The sequence below is a fragment of the Dipteris shenzhenensis genome, chromosome 6, assembly GCF_047967505.1.
Source record: "Dipteris shenzhenensis isolate YYH24624 ecotype China chromosome 6, Dip_SZ_1.0, whole genome shotgun sequence".
In the NCBI taxonomy this organism is placed as follows: Eukaryota; Viridiplantae; Streptophyta; class Polypodiopsida; order Gleicheniales; family Dipteridaceae; genus Dipteris; species Dipteris shenzhenensis.
The window spans coordinates 58118892-58137209 of NC_141601.1; the positions used below are offsets into that span (position 1 = coordinate 58118892).

An 18318-nucleotide genomic window follows, 5' to 3' on the forward strand; every position below is an offset into this window, starting at 1 on the left:
ACATGAACTGCCTCCGTGCAAATCTCCTCAATTGCTACGAATAGCTCTACTGGTACTGCCTGCGTGCTGTTGCTGGATTCTTTCTTTACTCTGTTCTTCTCATCTGCAACCTTCTTCCGGCACTCATTCTGCTTGTGCCCTACCCTATTGCAATAGAAGCACTTGATCTTCTTCTTTCTCTTTTTATCATCAGAAGAAGATGGGTTACTAGAGTCCTTATCCTTACCTTTCTTTGATCCAGCATAGAAAGCCGAATCTTCTCCAGTCCTCGTCTTTTGACGCATCTCCTCCAAAAGCATTGCACTGAAATCCTTAAAGTTGAGGGTCGGATTTCTGTTCTGCGTATTCAGCGTCGTAACAAGACCATCGTACTTTGGTGCAAGAATCCGTATGCACCTTCCTGCTAGATTCTCGCTAGTGATGGTGATGCCAATCGCACTCATCTGATCATGCAGATTCTTCACCCTGGTGATGAACTTCTCTGCTGCTTCAGACTCAGACAGTTTCTCATTCACGAGTTGAGTCTCCAGATTCTGAATCCGCATCTGATTCATGGTCTCATATCTATTTTTCAAGACCGTCAATGCCTCCTCTGCTGTGGTGACATGTTGAATTGATGCCATGACGGAATCACTTACACTGCAGACAATAGAATACAGTGCATCTGCATTTCTTCTTATCCATGCGAGAATCTCATCCGCAGTTGGTACTCTCTGCTGTCTTGCATTAGCTAGATCCGGTCTCGCAACCGGCTTCACATCCACCCCAGTAGCAGTATCCCAAAGCTCGTATGTGCTTAGGATGGTCTTCATCTTAAACTTCCAGAGTGGATACTTAGTGCCGTCCAACTTTTTGCTTTCGTTGAACGGTGGGATTCGCAGTCTTGCGGGCTGGGCCATCTCTCACAATCTGCTCGCAAACAGAAATACACTACCAAATCTTCTTGCTAGAGTCCAGGCTCTGATACCATGTAAGAAAACAATACAATGTCTATGCTCAATAGATAACAAAATCTCGTACGCAAGAGAGAAAAGCAGATAGTATGGAGAATCAAAAATTTGATTACTGTAGAACTGATACAATAGATGGTACTGCCTCCCAGCCATGAACTCCTGTGAGAGAAGCTTCGATGGCATGCTAGAGACAGTAGAGGACGGAGGCTGGATGCTAAGGAATCAGGGTTGCTGTAGCCAATGATAAAATGGGCTTCACGGGCTTACTCTTATATAGCTACCACTAGTAGTCGGTTAGACCCAATTGGGTGATGATCCAGTCCGTCCAAAACGGTCGACTGGAGGTCGGTCCCGAAATAGGCCACCGACCACACGATAGAACCGGTGCGCAAAATAGAGCAACTAACCTATGGTCTCCATTCGACCCACAACCATCCAAGATCAATCTGGGGCTCCAAACGGGCCCTGCAACTCAAGAGTGGACTGCTTTGGGAAATGCTTCGTCTACCCTCAATGCGATCAGTCATGGGATGCCTTCCCGCACTTGCATGTAGCCTAGTTAGCAGTGTGCCAACTCCGTCCAATCATCAGGCCACACATGGCTCCCATCTGATATCCAAACCAGGACCTACCAGATAACCAAACTACTCAAATGCCTTCTCCTCATATGGGGAGCTTACAAGTAGAGTTAGCTGGTTCCTACGTAGTTACATGAGAGTGGAGCATTGATATCTAACACAATAGTCTCATTGATAGACCTAATCTGACATACAAGTCAAGATCCATCTAGTGTCCCAAGCTCACACATGGCTTCTCATATGGGGGCCTTACAACTTGAGCACCTTGGACCAGTAGTGATTACCAGGAGGGTGGGACATTAAGCATAAATGGTTCTCCACTTATGACAGTGGAAAGACAAGTTGTGTGCATCTTGGAAATAACTATGCATGTGGCATAGTGGAAGTAGGTGACATAAAGTTTTCTTTTGCAAATGGATCTGCTTTTGTTTTGAAAAATGTGAGACATGTGCCTAAGCTGACCAAGAGTCTCATTTCAATGGGTCAGCTAGATGATGCTAGTTTTCATACCATCTTTAGTTTTGGGAGTTGAAAATTTTAAAAGAGCTCTATGCTTTTAGCCAGGAGTGCTAAGTGTGGAACTTTGTATCCCTTACATGTATTAGGGATGCTTGATCATGTTGTTACAAGAACCAAGCAACCAAGTACTTTTTGTGGCATTGCCAGTTAGACTATATGAGCCAAAATGAAATGAAACTCTTATGATGTTTGGGTTATGTACCGCATTTGAGTTTTTCTAACTTTGAATTTTATGAGCATTGTCTCTATGGGAAGCAGACTAAATCAGCCCATAAAAGAAGGGGAAAGAAAGAGATTAAAAAGCTTGATTTGGTACATTCAAATGTATGTAGTCCCATGCTTACACGGTCATTAAGCGGGACGAAATACTATGTGACATTCATTGATGATGCAACTAGGAAAGTGTGGGCTTATGCTATGGCTTAGAAGAGTGATGTGTTTCAAGTACTTCAGAATTAGCTGGCTTACAAGTGTACCGACATTGCATAATCATTCCATGAGTACTATTCAGCTAGCACAGAATTTGGTCTTTCATGCAAATACCAAACACATTGCGGTCAAGTACCATTTCATCAAGGAGGTACTTGAGGACAAGCGCATAGAGCTTGTCAAGATTCTTACAAATGATAACCCTATAGATATGCTGATAACAAAGAGTCCACGTAGTCAGCGATTTAAGTATTATCGTGTCTTGATGAACATTGGATAGTAGGAATTAGTAAAACTTAGAAAGAGAGAGAGAGAGAGAGAGTGAAGACTTGACAAAACCCCATTTCATAGTGAAATGAAAGCAATTTTGGTAATGGACACAAGAGAAAACTACTGTGAAGCATTACAAAAGAATTATGAGGTATACAATTTACAAAAAGTTTACACAATGCTTAACTAAACAAATAAGTTTTGATTTGATAGTCACTTTTGTTGAAGAGGGGAGTCTGCTTACCTACCACCATCCTGTAGGAAAAACGTGTTGAGAACCAGCATAACTTTAGTTGGAAAGACAGGTGTCATAAACATCCCTTCCTCGCTTTATCGAAGTAACATTAAAAATAATCACTTAACTACAAACTTAATATGCAATTGTGAAAGTGATTGGAGTGAGTAAGTGCTTAGGGAAAGGGTATTATAAAAAGGCAAAGAATCTTGGAGCATTATAGAGATAAATTTATGAAAAAGACCTAATTGTGAAATTTTAATAAATGAAAGGTTAATGGTACTAAATGTAAGGAGGTGCGGGAGAGGTATATAGTGTTTGGATCATAAAAGGTGGGGACAGTAAGAAAGAATAAGTGTTCATAATTAATGAGATAAGGGTGAATTAAAAGGGGTTTTAAAAATAAAGATCAAGGGGAAGAGAAAAAAATAAAAGGTATTGAAGAAGAGAAAATAACAAAGGAAAAAAATTAGTTTTAAAGAAAGCGGAATAGAAAAATATAAAGCTAGGATAAAATATAGCCAAAACAGCCAAGAAGCAAGGAGTTTTTTAAGGTGAGTTGGGGGTATTAAATAAAGGGAAGTCAAAGTAGGAGAGGGGACCAAAGATAACAAAAGATGAACAGTCAAGGGATAGTCGAGGGAATGGGGCGGGTTTGGGAGAGAAGTTTAGAGGAGCAGGGGGAGGGGAGAGCAGAAAGAGATGACTAGAGAGAAAAATTAAAGTAGAGATGGGGTTAAGAAAAAATAACTAATGAGAGAAGGTTATTTTTAAGAAAAATAAATTGAGAGGAGTTGCAAAGAGAGAGAGGGGATTGGGACGTGAGTTAAGAAAGGAGAAAAGGGGAGGAGATAAGAGTAGAAAGAGATGACTAGAGAGAAAAATCAAGGTAGAGAGAAGGTTAAGAGAGAATAACTAATAAGAGGATTTTTTTTAAGGAAAATAAATTGAGAGAGAGGTTGGAAAGAGAGAGGGGACTGGGAGGTGAGTTAAGGAAGGGGGGAGGGAAGTAGAGAGAGAGGAGAAGGTAAAGAGGAATGGGAGGGAGAGAGAGAGAAGTAGAGAGAGAGGAAGAGTAGAGAGAGAAGAAGTAGAGAGAGGAAGATAAGAGAGAGAATGAGGTAAAGAGAGATGGTAAACGATCAAGAGGAAGATATTAGGAAAATTATAGAAATTAGACAAAAAATAAAAATAGGAAAACAAGGAAGAAAATAGGAAAAAAAGAGAAAATAAGAAGCATCTAGATAGAATTAAGAAAAATTAGAAAGAATTAGAAGAAATTAGACATAATTAAATAAAATTAAGAGATTATAAAAATTAAGAACAAATAGACAAAAAAATAAGAAGAATAGAAAAAATATGAAGGAATTAGAAAAAATGATACAAATTTTAGGCAAAAAATAGAGAGAAATTAGGAAAAAAGAAGGAAGAGAGGAAAATTAAGAAGGCTTAAATTGAGAGAAGGAATACAACAGAGATCAGGGATAGTCGTTTCAAAAAAACTAAAAAGTTATTTTTAACGCAAAAGAAGAGAGGAATGTATGTGTGTGTGTGTGTTTTTAGATTAAAAAGTCCCATCAATAATTGAGTCATACAATTAATTCCATCAATTGGATAAAAATTTTATTTTAAAAAAACAATGAAAATATATTTAAGACATCTAAGTTATGCAACAACTAAAGTTCGTAAAAAATTTCACCAAAATAAAGAATTTATAATAATATTGAGTTTGACAAACATAATATTGAAAAAAGATGTGGAGTCCTCAGACAATCCAAGTGCCGAGGTCAAGGTCCACTAACCAGACACCATCCAAACAAACAAAGTGTCAAAACACCATAGTTACGTTTGGGTAGACAAGTAATCTCTCTTTTCCCCGGCTTGTTATCGCTTTACCTAAGAATATAGGCAATCATAGAGATTCTTAGATAATTTTTTAAAAAAAGTTAAGTCACAAGTGGAGTAAGAAGCGAATTAGTACATTGATTGAGAAGGGATTAGTAGAGATATGTGAGGATCAGTGTGCTTATATAGGGTGGTTGAAAAGAGAGTGTAGAGGGGAGATTTCACACGGGGTACATAAAAGAATAATTCATAGTTGAAAAAGTCCCACATAACCCAGAATCAGATTAAGTGTTCTAGCATTGGGGTAACCTCAAATCCCAAATAACCCCAAATAACACTCCAAGCTGAGGTAAGAGACTACACCTCAATCTGGTCACAACTCCAAGGCTAAACTGCACCTCAAAATATGTCAAATAGAAGCTGAACTGCACCTCCAAATGTATGCCAAATATGGCTGGACACTGCTCCACTGAATTAATGAGACCAGGGCCAAATGACTATTATAGGGGGACCTGGCAGTAAATTGGTCGACCAGACCAGGTGATCTGCCCGACTGACCTGACCAGGCCTGGTTGGCTGACCCGACCAGGTCTAATTGGCTGACCCGACCTGGCCTGGTCAGGCTGATGCGACCCTGGCTAGGTAGGCGGACCTGACCTGGTCAGGGTCACTTTTGGCTCCAAATCAGCCTGAACCGTCGGCTCTTACAAGGCCTAAATCAGGCGTACTTGCTTGGCTGAATGCCTAACTTACCTGCATAAATACGCTGAGAAAGGACACTATTACAACTCTCTCTGCAGGCACACCCACATAGAGGCCCTGTCTCTCTGATGTACAGATAATAAATTACTAGCTTTTAACAGACTGATGATGCATACCACCTCACCTTACAGAAGGCATACCCCACAAGAGGGTAGGGAGGAGGGTACAACTCATTCTAGAAGACATGCCAGACAGGCAAGGGTTGCACATTGTGCCATCTTGATTATCATGCCTTATTCCATTTTTTCAAGAACTCTGCGCGACACCTTATGTGTAAACCTAGTACACAATAGGCAGATGGAATCCTCAGCCCCTTTCTCAAAGGCTAAAACAACTATCCAACAAGAAAGACCATCAATATATCCACATAGGGCCAGATATACCCTTTAAACTCATTTAAAGATATCTACAGATTTCAACCACTCTATAATCACAGGCGCCTGAAACGTTGCTCTAACAGGCACTCAGCCCCTTTTTCTCCAGGATTCAGCAACAACCAACAAGGGTGACCATACATACATCTGTCCAGTACATAGCTAAGCAAAACACACACATCAGTTTGTAAGCAGTCAGCTTATTTCTCAAAGATACCACAACCACCACAGATTTACTTCACGTTTTCTGAGAGAAGCAGAAGACTTTGTTAGACTCGAGCAACATCAAGGTTCACTCATGCACAAGCATAAACTTGAAGGAAATACTCAGATCTGGAATAGTACACACAACAAATGAGACAGCAGATATATTGCACCAAATGGACCAATCTCTTTACAGAACAGATGCACCCTTTGAGTACCGATGCCTGCAGCTCCTGCTGCTTTCTATGCACCTCAGAGAGCTGCTGATGCTTCACGAATATCTGCCTCTCCTCCTACTCCACCATGTGCCTTTGGCTGGCTGTGGCTCTGCTGTTTGAGGAGACTAAGGCACAAGGTAGCCTTTGTATAGGGGAGAGGCTGGCCTGCTCACTTCCGTAGATGGCCAACTGGGCCTTAAACTGCGCTGACCACAGTTTATAATATGCCGACCTGTCAGAATTGGCCGACCAGGTATCTGGCCCCCATCAACCCCACCTTGTACTGGCTGACTGCTCCTGCAGGCTGAACAGATATAAAGCCCCCCACAAGCCTCCATTTGGCACTTTGCTAAGCACTCCTCAGCCCCAGCCTAGGGGCTACTTTATGCCACAGTTCCCCTTGTAGGCCTTGATCCAGTCCATTTATGCTTACCCAGCCCTCCTTGCTGGGCCTAGGATATAGCTCCATAGAAAGCACACATGGCTGATCAACATGCAACCCATGTAGCAGCCAAGCTGCTGCCCACATGGCAGCCCATGTAGACTATTCTTTCCACCTAGATCTGCCCATGTGGCACCAAGATCCTGTACCAACATGGTAGCCTCTCTCAGAACTATACATTCTACGGGTATCCAGCCCCTGCCTCCCCCCATTTGGAGAGTACAGGTGGGTACTGACCGTTCTACCCCAACAAGAAACTTGTGGTTTCAGCCTACGCTTCCACTTCTATTTCAGTGATTCATCATATGGGAGTGATGTGATCGGCTGTGCACACTTACTGTGCTGCTTCAAAGAAAGTCCGACAACAAACATGACCACAATTAATATCATGCCTAGTATGACTTCTCCATGGAGTTTGAGATCCTTCCTCTATAAGCTGATTGATTACATCGAATAGCACATGGCTGCAAAGAAAGAAGCATTATCTTTAATATATCCAATACTTATATAACCAGAGGTCTACAGAGATAAGGTGGTAACAGATGGAATATTAAAATGAAACAACCACCTAGTTCTACAACATCAATTGCTGTGGTTGCGTAGGAGCTTCAAGCTGCATCCTGTGAAACAATCAATTTTCAAACTGAAAAATGCTTCTACTTACATCCTGCTGCTATATCATTCAACGCATTTCTTATCTGACTTTCCCTTTGTCACATTAATTCCAGGAGCCTTCACCACGAGAAAATTCAAACCAGACTTCATCTCTCTACGTGTGATAAGCACTTTCACACAATGCCATAATGATATATGCTTATGCTTAAAATGTTGATATGCCATTTTAACACAGTTTCCATCCCTTTGTTAAAAAATGGTACCACTCCTCATTCCACCAAGACATGCTCCGTTTCCCTCATCAAATCATCCAACTACCCTTTAAGAAACGCTGCAGTTAAAATGGTCAGAATCCAAAAACATTAAAGTAACACCGTGGAAGTACCTGAATCATTCAAACCCAATAAGCTAGTTTTTGGCCCTCATCTTACATAGATCAAGGGAAATCGTTTCGTTGTAATCTGGATATAAGTTCTTCAATCTCCCACGTGAAGAGTATGTAACAGGAGCCTACAATTCAGTTAATACATAAACGTCACAACCAAAGACAATGCCCATCTCAAACCTCTAAAAAATGTGCTTCAAGAATATCTTATAGAGGGAAAAACAACTGATCTTAAAAGTTCATACCTCAGAGTGAAGTGCAGCTTTTCTCATTTGAAGAGATACGTATACTGGAAAGATTTGAAGGGCTAACAGCCAGAATTTAGACGCATATCATACATGCATGCTGCACAACGGACCAATCGATCATGGCATCACGACATCCCAGGACACGGTAGCTTCCTCGACGGATCCATAACAAAGAAAAATACAACATGATTAACGCTCGAGCGTAGGAAACTGGCTGTTCGGAGCTTGAATTTCAAACCGTGAGGCAGATTTCGCAAAGGGTTTTAAAAATGTAGAACAGCCGTCAATGCAATAGCTGCAGCGAAGAGACGTACTGTCACCTCGCTTGACAAACCAAGGTCAATTATAAAGTGTATGAGTCGACTGAGGACATACACGGGCAGAATCTAATAGTCAGACGGCACGTGCATTCCAATCTCGAAACGAGCACCAAAGACCATCTAAAACCACTCACGTATGAGAGAATTAGGGAGGCAGTACAATATCATGCAGATTCAAAAATGCCACCACAGAACTGAAATCTTCAATCAAAGACGCGCAAAACAATCCTGTTCACGTAAGCGAAAAGAATTCATCAACAGACCCGACGAGCTTATGAGCCGCAAATAAGAAGATAAAGAAAAGCCACATCAATCCCACTCAGATACCAGACGCCGTTTGGCAGTTTACAGAGAGGAGCCTCAAATTGGCAAGAATACTTTATGTTGAAGAACAGGCTGTCATTTCCAGAAGAGCGAACCGGTGTCTATTATCGCCATATCATGATTTAATGACGTCAATTCTCTTAAATCTTGAACGGGATGACTTTCGCGATGATTTGTTCACTCAACTCCTGCACTTGCGTATCCAGACTCTTCAACGTTTCTTCCTTCTGCACTTCCAGATTGGCCAGGGCGTCCGCTAATTCCTTCTCGATCCTTTCTCTGGACTCCTGAAGCTTTGCATCCAGTGCGGCAGCGGTCTCTCTCTTCATGTTGTTCAGCTCAGCAGTGGTCTCCGCTCTTGCAGCCCTGATGACAGCTTCAGCCTCCTCTTGGAGCTGCTTAATCTCCCCCGAATTATCTCGAACTCCCAGCAGTTTTTGCCTGATGGCTTCATCCCGCTCATCCATAACCTTGCCCACGGGCTTGAACCAAATGTTGTCAAGCGCAAGCATAAGCAGGAGGAACTCCGCAGCGATGATAGGCAGAGTGAGGTTGAAGTCGAAGATCTTACCTTTCTCCTCAGCCTCCGCGACCTCCGCAGCGAGGGAGGGAAGGGCGAGGAGGGCGTTCATGGCGAAGAAAGCGGCATGACGGAGGGGTGGGCTGTGGGTGATTGTGGAGGAGAAGCGGCGGAAGGAGTGATGCAAGGATGCGAAGATGGGGGGAGAAGAGAGGTGGTGGTGGAGCTTGAGGGGGGGGGGGGCAAGGCGAGGGCGAGGGCGAGGGGCGGAGGGGGGGGAAGTGAAGGAAGAGCAGAGGGATGCGGGAGCTGGCAAGCTGGCGATTGTGTCCATGGAGGATGAGGAAGAGGAAGAGGAAGAAGACGCAACAGTGGCTATTCCTTCAACACAAACAAATATTTAGCATCCAAGAATGAATGAATGGCTGTGGTATTTCTATTGCTGCACTGCACTATCCCTTTTTCAAAGGATAAGACCTTATACCTTTGGACTAGTCCCCCCACACACTCTTCCTTTTAGGACCCCCCCCTTTTCCCCCACACTTGCATTCATGATTTTGAATGGAGGCAAAGTACTGGAATGATGAAGAAGAAAAAGAAGAAGAAGGCACTCAACAAGTAAGCAAACAAGATACTTGGAAGAAGAAGGTGAGGGGGAAGAAGAATGAGCAGCTCTGGTAATAAGGGACTATCCTCTGCTGCCTCTCTTGCAAAGGATAAGACAAGGTGGACAAACACAACCAGCTATTTCTTAATAAGGCCCTTAACTATGTCAAAAGAAGGTGCAAGGGAAATTTTTTGAGGTGACGATGGTTCCATTGGGGGAAGGTCTTCCTGAAGATTGACATATTATTTTGTATTTTTTGGATGGATTTGCTCAGTGTAATAGAACTATTGGTCCATGTTGGTCGTCACACATGGCTCTAAAACCACAACCCTGTAGTCATGCAATCTTCTTGCATAATTTTGATAACAGAATGCTTTAGCATGATCTAATTGTGGATGCTTGCATGCAATTGACGGGCTAATCTACGAAATGGATTGAAGGCGCCTCTTTTTGCAATAAACCCTTAAGCGAATTGCTTAGACTCTATCATGAGTGGAAATGATTTGTCTCGTGATTCTAAGTGCTTTATGATACATGAAAATCAGTAGAGATTTAGTAAGGATATCCTTGAATGATACACATGAGCACATGCATGCAAACTCCATATAACAGCTATTAAAGCCAGATCTTACATTGTTTGTAATGTCTGCAACAACAAATCGCTTTGCTAGTGTTGTACTTCAGAAGTTATGGCAGGACGTGGGAATTTGGCTAGCTCCATGGGCAGAAGAGCAGTAACGTTAAATGAGGTTCCTTATCCTTGGAATCTGCTTGATAACTTCTATTTCTTTCAATTCATTTGCGTACTTTTTTTTCTAACTTCATACTTCGTACAGAGCAAGCAAAGACTTGTGGAAAGCACATGGATGGATGTATGGATGAAAGTGATTCATTGATTAATAGTATCTACATTTTCTTTGATTCACTTATAAGTTAGATGCTACAATTTTGCATGCATGCTACATTACCCAGCATGAAAGATTTTTGCCTCTCTATGCATACTCATCGACTCGGTTGTTTGTTTTCATGCTATACATGCAACGATTTTTTGGTATGTAGTGAAAGTGAAAGGCAAAAAGACAGAGAAAATGAGATGCAAAGAGGGGATTCGATTATTTACGAGTTTGCTATTCTAACTTGGCTTTATTGTAGATCTTTCCAAATGGATTACTTCTCCATTGAAGGGCAAAGCAAGTTTGGTTCAAGGCAGCCTGCATCGTCCAACACCCCTATCCTTCTCACAATGTCTACAAAGGTACCGAAAGACGGGCGAACTCTTGAAACACATATCACATAGAATGGTTTCAAAACCTTAGTGAATTTATTGTACATTTACTGTGAATACATGCTTGAAAACGTATGTGTTCTCATGCAACAGTCCCAATGTGTCTAATCATACAACGTTTTGTAGTTGAAGGATGGCTAGGTTTTGTAGTATCACTTGAGCCTATTGACATTGATTATTGAAGGGAATTGGAAAGTGCATAATGTCAAGTTAGTACATATTGTATGCTTATGATAAAACTACACATGACGTTGAACCCTATGTGGTTTTAATATACATTGTATTATGAATGCATGCTTGAAAAGGTATGGATCCGCTCACGAAACAATCCCCGTGTGTGTAATTTTGCAAGGTTTATTTAGTTGGAGGGTGGGTAGACTTCATAGTATCACTTGATTTTATTTCCATTAATCATTGAAGTGAATTGGGAACCATCCAAGGTCTCCAAAAGTACTACATTGATAGGAGTTATCTTTTTCCCTTCGTATGTTAAATCCTTGTTTGAGGTATTTTAGTTTTCCTCTGCATGCCTTACTGTTGTACAACAATACTAGGTTGCCCCATTATATCTCCTTATCCTAAAAATTTAACTTTCTTATCAAATCATTCTTACCATCTTGTCTTTTGCGTTGTCGTAGCATGATAGGCCCTATGCCTTGTTGGTATGTCTTTCTCTATGCCATTTGTAATGCCTTGCATAGAGTTCATACATTGAAGAGAACACTCTTTTGTTCAAGAATTGTTCTACCTTTGAGCAAGTAGTGAATTGTGCACTTGAATTCCATTGTCCATTGTTCTTCCTTCCATGAATGTACTACATATTGAAGGGTTGTGAGAATTCCTAGTCCATGACTCACTAAATGAATGCTTTTGATAGGCATCTCCAAATAGCTATAGTACTTCCAAAAAATCCAACGTGCAGACATTCAAAATCTATGTCCAAAAAAATTCAATCTACATGTTACAAGCACATGATACATAGCTAACATTTTGCTTATCCTGTTAGGAGTGTCTACATCAAATATGCCAATGAAGATGGAGGATGAAAGAATGGCAAAGAAACCCTGAGATAGATGAAGGAGCATGTTGGTAGGAAGGTGATGCTATCAACAAATTCTAGAAAAGATACAATTCTACATCAGTGCCAAGGTATAGTAAGTGGTAATGCAAATTCTAGAAAATATACAATTCTTGGTATGGTCTTTGTAGCTACTTTGCAATAAAGTATTGCATTAGTTTAAATTTGGTTCTTACATATTCTCATTGCATATGTGCTTGTAGTGGTAGATCTAGATTTCATAATTGGTATCAGAGATGTTATCTTAACCTGACGGCTGAGAATTTTCAAGCATGGCAACTTGTAGTGCCCCTATACTTCATGGAGAAAGGACTCTAATCTATTGTTTTGGGCACTGAGAAAAAACCCATGGGAAAGACAAAGCAAGAAACGTCTGACATAATAAGTAAATGGGAGAATAAAAATTAGAAGGTATCCAAAATTCTTGGTAGAGCTTTGGAAAGTAAGTATAATCATCACTTGGATTTTGGAAAGTCAGTACATGACAATTGGGTCGAGACGTTGTTTGGCTCATGCTAAAAAAATTTGAAAGTTGTGCTTAAACAGCAATTCTTCAATCTGTCCATGAAGCAAGGAAGAACTAGGGGTAAGTGAGAGTGCTCTCAACGGAAGCAAGAACGGAAGAAGGAGAGAGAGAGACAGAGAGCCATACAAGTTTGGTGGGTGCAGAACCACCCTAATGTTCTTTTTCATTCATTTATATATGTGTTTGAGTATTGTACATAACCGGGGTTAAGGCACAGTGACCTTTAACCCCCACAACCTCCCACTTAAAGGACAATGTGTCTTTAAGGGAGAATAACTAGTGAGCATACTATCCAATGCCCATCAATACACGACAATACTCAAACTGCTGACTAGGTAGACTCTTCGTCAGCATATCTGCAGGGTTATCATCTGTATGAACCTTGACAAGCTCTATGCGCTTGTCCTCAAGTACCTCCCTGATGAAATGGTACCTGACCTCAATGTGTTTGGTCTTTGCATGAAAGACCGGATTCCGTGCTAGCTGAATAGCACTCATGGAATCACTATGCAATGTCGGTACACCTGTATGAATCCCCAAATCTCCCACTAGCGGATCAAGCCATATAGCCTCCTTGCAACCCTTTGTGGCTGCAACATACTGAGCCTCTGTGGTAGACAAAGCAACGCACTTCTGTGCACGAGACATCCACGACACTGCACCACCTGCAAAGGTGAACACAAAACCAAAAGTGGATCTCCTACTATCCACATGCCCTGCATAGTCTGAATCTGTGTACCCAAGTACACGCATGTCTCCTTTACCAAACCAAATGCACATCTCCTTGGTACCCTTCATGTACCTCATGATGCACTTAACTGCCTCCCAATGCCTTTTTCCTGGATTAGCCATACACCGGCTAACAACGCCCACTGCAAATGCAATGTCTGGTCTAGTAGTTATCATAGCATACATAAGACTCCCAACCGCTGATGCATAAGGAACCTTAGCCATCATGGCCCTCTCCTCTTCTGATTTGGGACTATCTATATGACTCAGTTTCACATATGGAGGCAATGGAGTACTCACTGCCTTCCCCCCCTCCATATTGAAACGCTGCAATACTTTTGTAACATACTCTTTTTGTGAAAGCCAAAGGAGTTTCCTACTCCGATCACGCGTGATGCGCATACCAAGAATATGACTTGCAAATCCCAAATCCTTCGTATCAAAGGCCTCATGCAACTTGGCCTTTAATGCATCTAGCTCATAAGTATTCTTGCTAGCCAATAGCATATCATCCACATATAGTGCCAAGATTATCAGGCTATTATCCTTAGCCCTTTTAGTGTAGAGGCAGTGATCAATTTCACTCCTTCTAAAACCCTGGGACCGAATGAAAGCATCAAACTTCTGATACCATTCTCTAGGCGCTTGCTTAAGACCATAGAGACTCTTCTTTAGCTTGCAAACTAAATGCTCTTTGCCCTTTTCTTCAAAGCCTTCCGGCTGCACCATGTAAATTTCCTCATGCAAATCCCCATGCAAGAAAGCTGTCTTGACATCCATCTGCATAAGCTCCATATCCTCTGATGCCACTAGTCCAAGCATGCATCTAAGTGTGGTCATCTTCACAACCGGAGAGAATATCTCATCAAAGTCCACACCCTTCTCTTACTTGAACCCTTTAGCAACCAAACGGGCCTTGTACCTAGGCACATCATCACCTGTGACCTTCATTTTGTAGACCCATTTACATGGCAATGCTTTCTTTCCATGTGGCAAAGAAACCAAGTCCCAAGTCTTATTCTTCATAAGTGAACTCATCTCTGATTGCATAGCATACTCCCACTTGCATTGATCCTCACGCATCATAGCCTCTTTGTAGCAAGAAGGCTCCCCGCAATCAGTAAGCATCACATAGTCTACCTCTGGAACAAACCTATCAGGCGGTCTAGACACTCTAGATGATCTTCCCAATGGCATTTCAGCTTGTTGTCCCACCTGCATATCAGCCACATTTGGCTCATCATTTCCACCAATAGATGATCCATCATCTACCCTTGATTGTATATTTGTGGGAGTACTTGGTGGTACCATTTCTTGCACATTTGGTGCATGGACAGCTTGCTGTCTATCAACATATGCAGGTGGATTCACATCCTGGAAAGATTCTCCTCATTTCCACATCCCTCATGGGTGCCTTATGCATCTTCTTCTCATTGAAGACCACATCATGGCTGCATATGATCTTCTTTGCTTCTGGATCCCAGAGACGATAGCCCATCTCTCCACTTTCACCATAACCTAGAAAGATGCATTTCCTAGACTTAGGATCTAGCTTCTTTCGAAGCTCTTTTGGCACATGTGCATATGCCTCACACCCAAATATACGCAAATGAGAGTAAGAGGGCTTCTTTCCACTCCATGCCTCTTCAAGAATACCACCATCCAAACTCTTACTAGGTGATCTATTGATCACATGCACTGCAGTCTTCATTGCCTCAGCCCAAAAACCACCAGAAAGACTTGCATTGGAAAGCATGCATTGCAACCTTTCTTGAATGGTACGGTTCATCTTTTCTGCAACTGGATTTTGCTCTAGAGTACGAGGGGATGTGAGCTCCCTCTTAATCCCACGTGTATCACAGAAATGCTGAAAATCATGAGAGAGATACTCTCCACCATTGTCAGTCCGTAGGCATTTAAGCGTTCTACCTGACTGATTCTCAACCAAGGCCAGCCATTTCTGAAATACCTAGAACACATCACTCTTCCGAGCTATAGCATAAGCCCACACTTTCCTAGTTGCATCATCAATGAATGTCACATAGTATTCAGCCCCGCCTAATGACTGTGTAGGCATGGGACCACATACATCTGAATGCACCAAATCAAGCATTTCAAACTCTTTCTTTCCCCTTCTTTTATGGGCTGATTTAGTCTGCTTCCCATAGAGACAGTGCTCACAAAATTCAAAATCAGAGAAACTCAAATGCGGTACATAACCCAAACGGCATAAGAGTTTCATTCCATTCTGGCTCATGTGCCCCAACCTGCAATGCCACAAAGAAGTGCTTGGCTGCTCGGTTATTGCAACAACATGATCAAATACCCCTGATACATGTAAGGGATACAAAGTCCCACACTTGGCACCCCTAGCCAAAAGCATAGAGCCCTTTTGAATTTTCCAACTTTGAAAGCCAAAAGTGGTGTGAAAACCAGCATCATCTAGCTGACCCACTGAAATAAGACTCTTGGTCAACTTAGGCACATGTCTCACATGTTTCAAAACAAATGCAGACCCATTTGCAAAAGAAAACTTTATGTCACCTGCTCCCACTATGTCACATGCATAGTCATTTCCAAGATGCACACAACCTGTCTTTCCACTATCATAAGTGGAGAACCATTCCCTATGGGGAGTAACATGGAATGAAGCACCAGAATCCAAAATCCAATCCTGGGAATATGCATCATCTGAAGTGGTAAGCAACTCTGCAGATAAACTAGACATGAAGAGAACATCATTGTCACTATCATGTGTGACTGCATTGATCTCCTCGATCTTCACTTTTCCTTTGTCCTCCCTTGGACTCTCTTCCTTTTGATTTGCACTCCAATTTGCATTCTTTTTCTTATCCTTTTGCTCTCTTTTCAGCTTGTAGCAATCCTTTTTCATATGGCCCTTCTTGCCACAATGGTAACACTCAATGTTCTGTGCCCTGGATTTGCTACGAGACTTCCCTCTTTCTTGGGACTTCCCCCTGAACTGTGATCTACCCCTTTGCACATTTAAGGCTGCATCCTGCTTGTTGCCATCCATAGACTTCCGTCTAATCTCCTCGGCCAACAAGCTACCCACAACATCATCAAATTTCAGTACTCCACCAGGTGCAAAGTTACTGACAGCTGTACGGAAGGTATCCCATGAGGATGGCAATGAACATAAGAGAAATATTGCCTTAGTCTCCGCATCAAAATTCATTTTCTGAGCCTGAAGCTGGCTGAAAATAATATTGAATTCATTCAAGTGAGAAGCAATGGAGACCCCTTCCTTCATCTGCAGCTCAAACAACCTCTTCATGAGGTAAACTTTATTAGAGGCAGTTTCCTTCTCATAAGTGGCACACAGTTTCTTCCACAAATCTTCCGTAGTCTGCTCATTTACTACTGTGAAATAAACTGACTCTGCAAGATGAAGTCTAATAGTAGACTTTGCTAATGCATCCAACTCATTCCAATCATCCTCAGACATATCCGCAGGCTTAGCTTCAATCCCTGCCAAGGGTTTAATCTGCTTCTTTTGAATAAGCACATCCCTTATTTGTTCTTTCCACAAAGAAAAGTTTGTCCCATCAAACTTTTTAATGCTGAAAAACTCCTTTTCAGACATGGAAGAGGATGCCATGATGCAAATAAAGCAAAATCCCAAATGCTAGTGCCTGTAAGAGAGAATCACAACAAATACCAGGTGCACCCAAATGTGTATGCCACAATAGCGTGAAATATCACCAAAACTCAAAGCTCAAAGCATCTGACTCATGTACATATACTATGCATCCATATGAGCAAATCTGGCCCAAAAGAAAATGCCAATAAGTGTCAAATGACTCAAGCATAAACACCGTCCACTGGCATATGCATCAATAATATCTCATCCAAGAGAGCATAGCACTATCAGTGCATAACCTGCAATGTGTCAAAGCTGTCCCTCAGCTTAAAATAGCATCCATGTGCAAAGCGTCCATAAAAAATAGCATCCCACAAGGCAATTTGGGCCTATCAGCGCATCCAACAAGGACCGCAATGCATCCAAATGGCCTATAAATCATCCACTGCAACCCAATGCATACCACAAATGAGCGCACACTGCTCAAACTGCAACCAGAGTGATCTGCATAAGGTATGCTCAAGAAATCATAGTCCCACGGTAATGAGCGCTATTGAAAATAGAACCTCAGATGCCTCAAAACATGGGCGCCATCGCATAATTGGACTCGGCAAGAAAATCTGCAAATATCTCTCTTCTGCCAAAACTCCAAAATCCCAACCGATGAGTGAGAAATGGGAGTCAATACTTATCCACTGCCATGTGGCATAAATCTAAGGTTTCAAAACCTTAGAATGAAAAATGCATAACAGAGAGACGAAATCGAATACACAGAGATCTATAACTCTGAGAATGAAAAATGCATAACAGAGAGACGAAATCGAATACACAAAGATCTATACCTCTGAAAATCCTCCACCGAATCGTGCAAGAACTGACAGGTAGGGGTTTTTGGGCGTCCGGAACGCAATGGGACAGACGGTTTTGGAAACCGTGGTCTCAATCACTGGGTCCAACACACAGACTGAAAAACGTTTTTGGAAACAGAGCTGTTTGTAAACTCAACCGGAGTGCGAATGATGAGCAACATAGAAGTTTTAGGACCTCCTGAGTCCACCGGAACTGACAGATCTGCAAATGGTTGCTCCAAACTTGAGTTCCAACACCCGGGCAAAAAACGCAGGAACTGACACAGTGAGTCAGAAATCCAATGAAATGATCCCAGATTCAAGAATGAAGGTGTTTCCAAGCTCTTGAAGTGAAGTGGATACCAAAAGCAAGCAATAGTTGCCTCTACAAGTCAATACG

The 18318-nt window shown here is 41.8% G+C and overlaps 1 protein-coding gene across 1 annotated transcript; it reads right to left on the minus strand.

Annotated features, from left to right (window-relative positions):
- Nucleotides 1-8691: 8691 nt before the first annotated feature.
- PDE334 (ATPase, F0 complex, subunit B/B', bacterial/chloroplast) lies at nucleotides 8692-9649 on the minus strand. Its single transcript, XM_087375986.1, has one exon. It carries the CDS (start codon nucleotides 9573-9575, stop codon nucleotides 8862-8864), a length of 714 nt encoding a protein of 237 aa, XP_087232112.1. The 5' UTR covers nucleotides 9576-9649; the 3' UTR covers nucleotides 8692-8861.
- Nucleotides 9650-18318: the final 8669 nt, after the last annotated feature.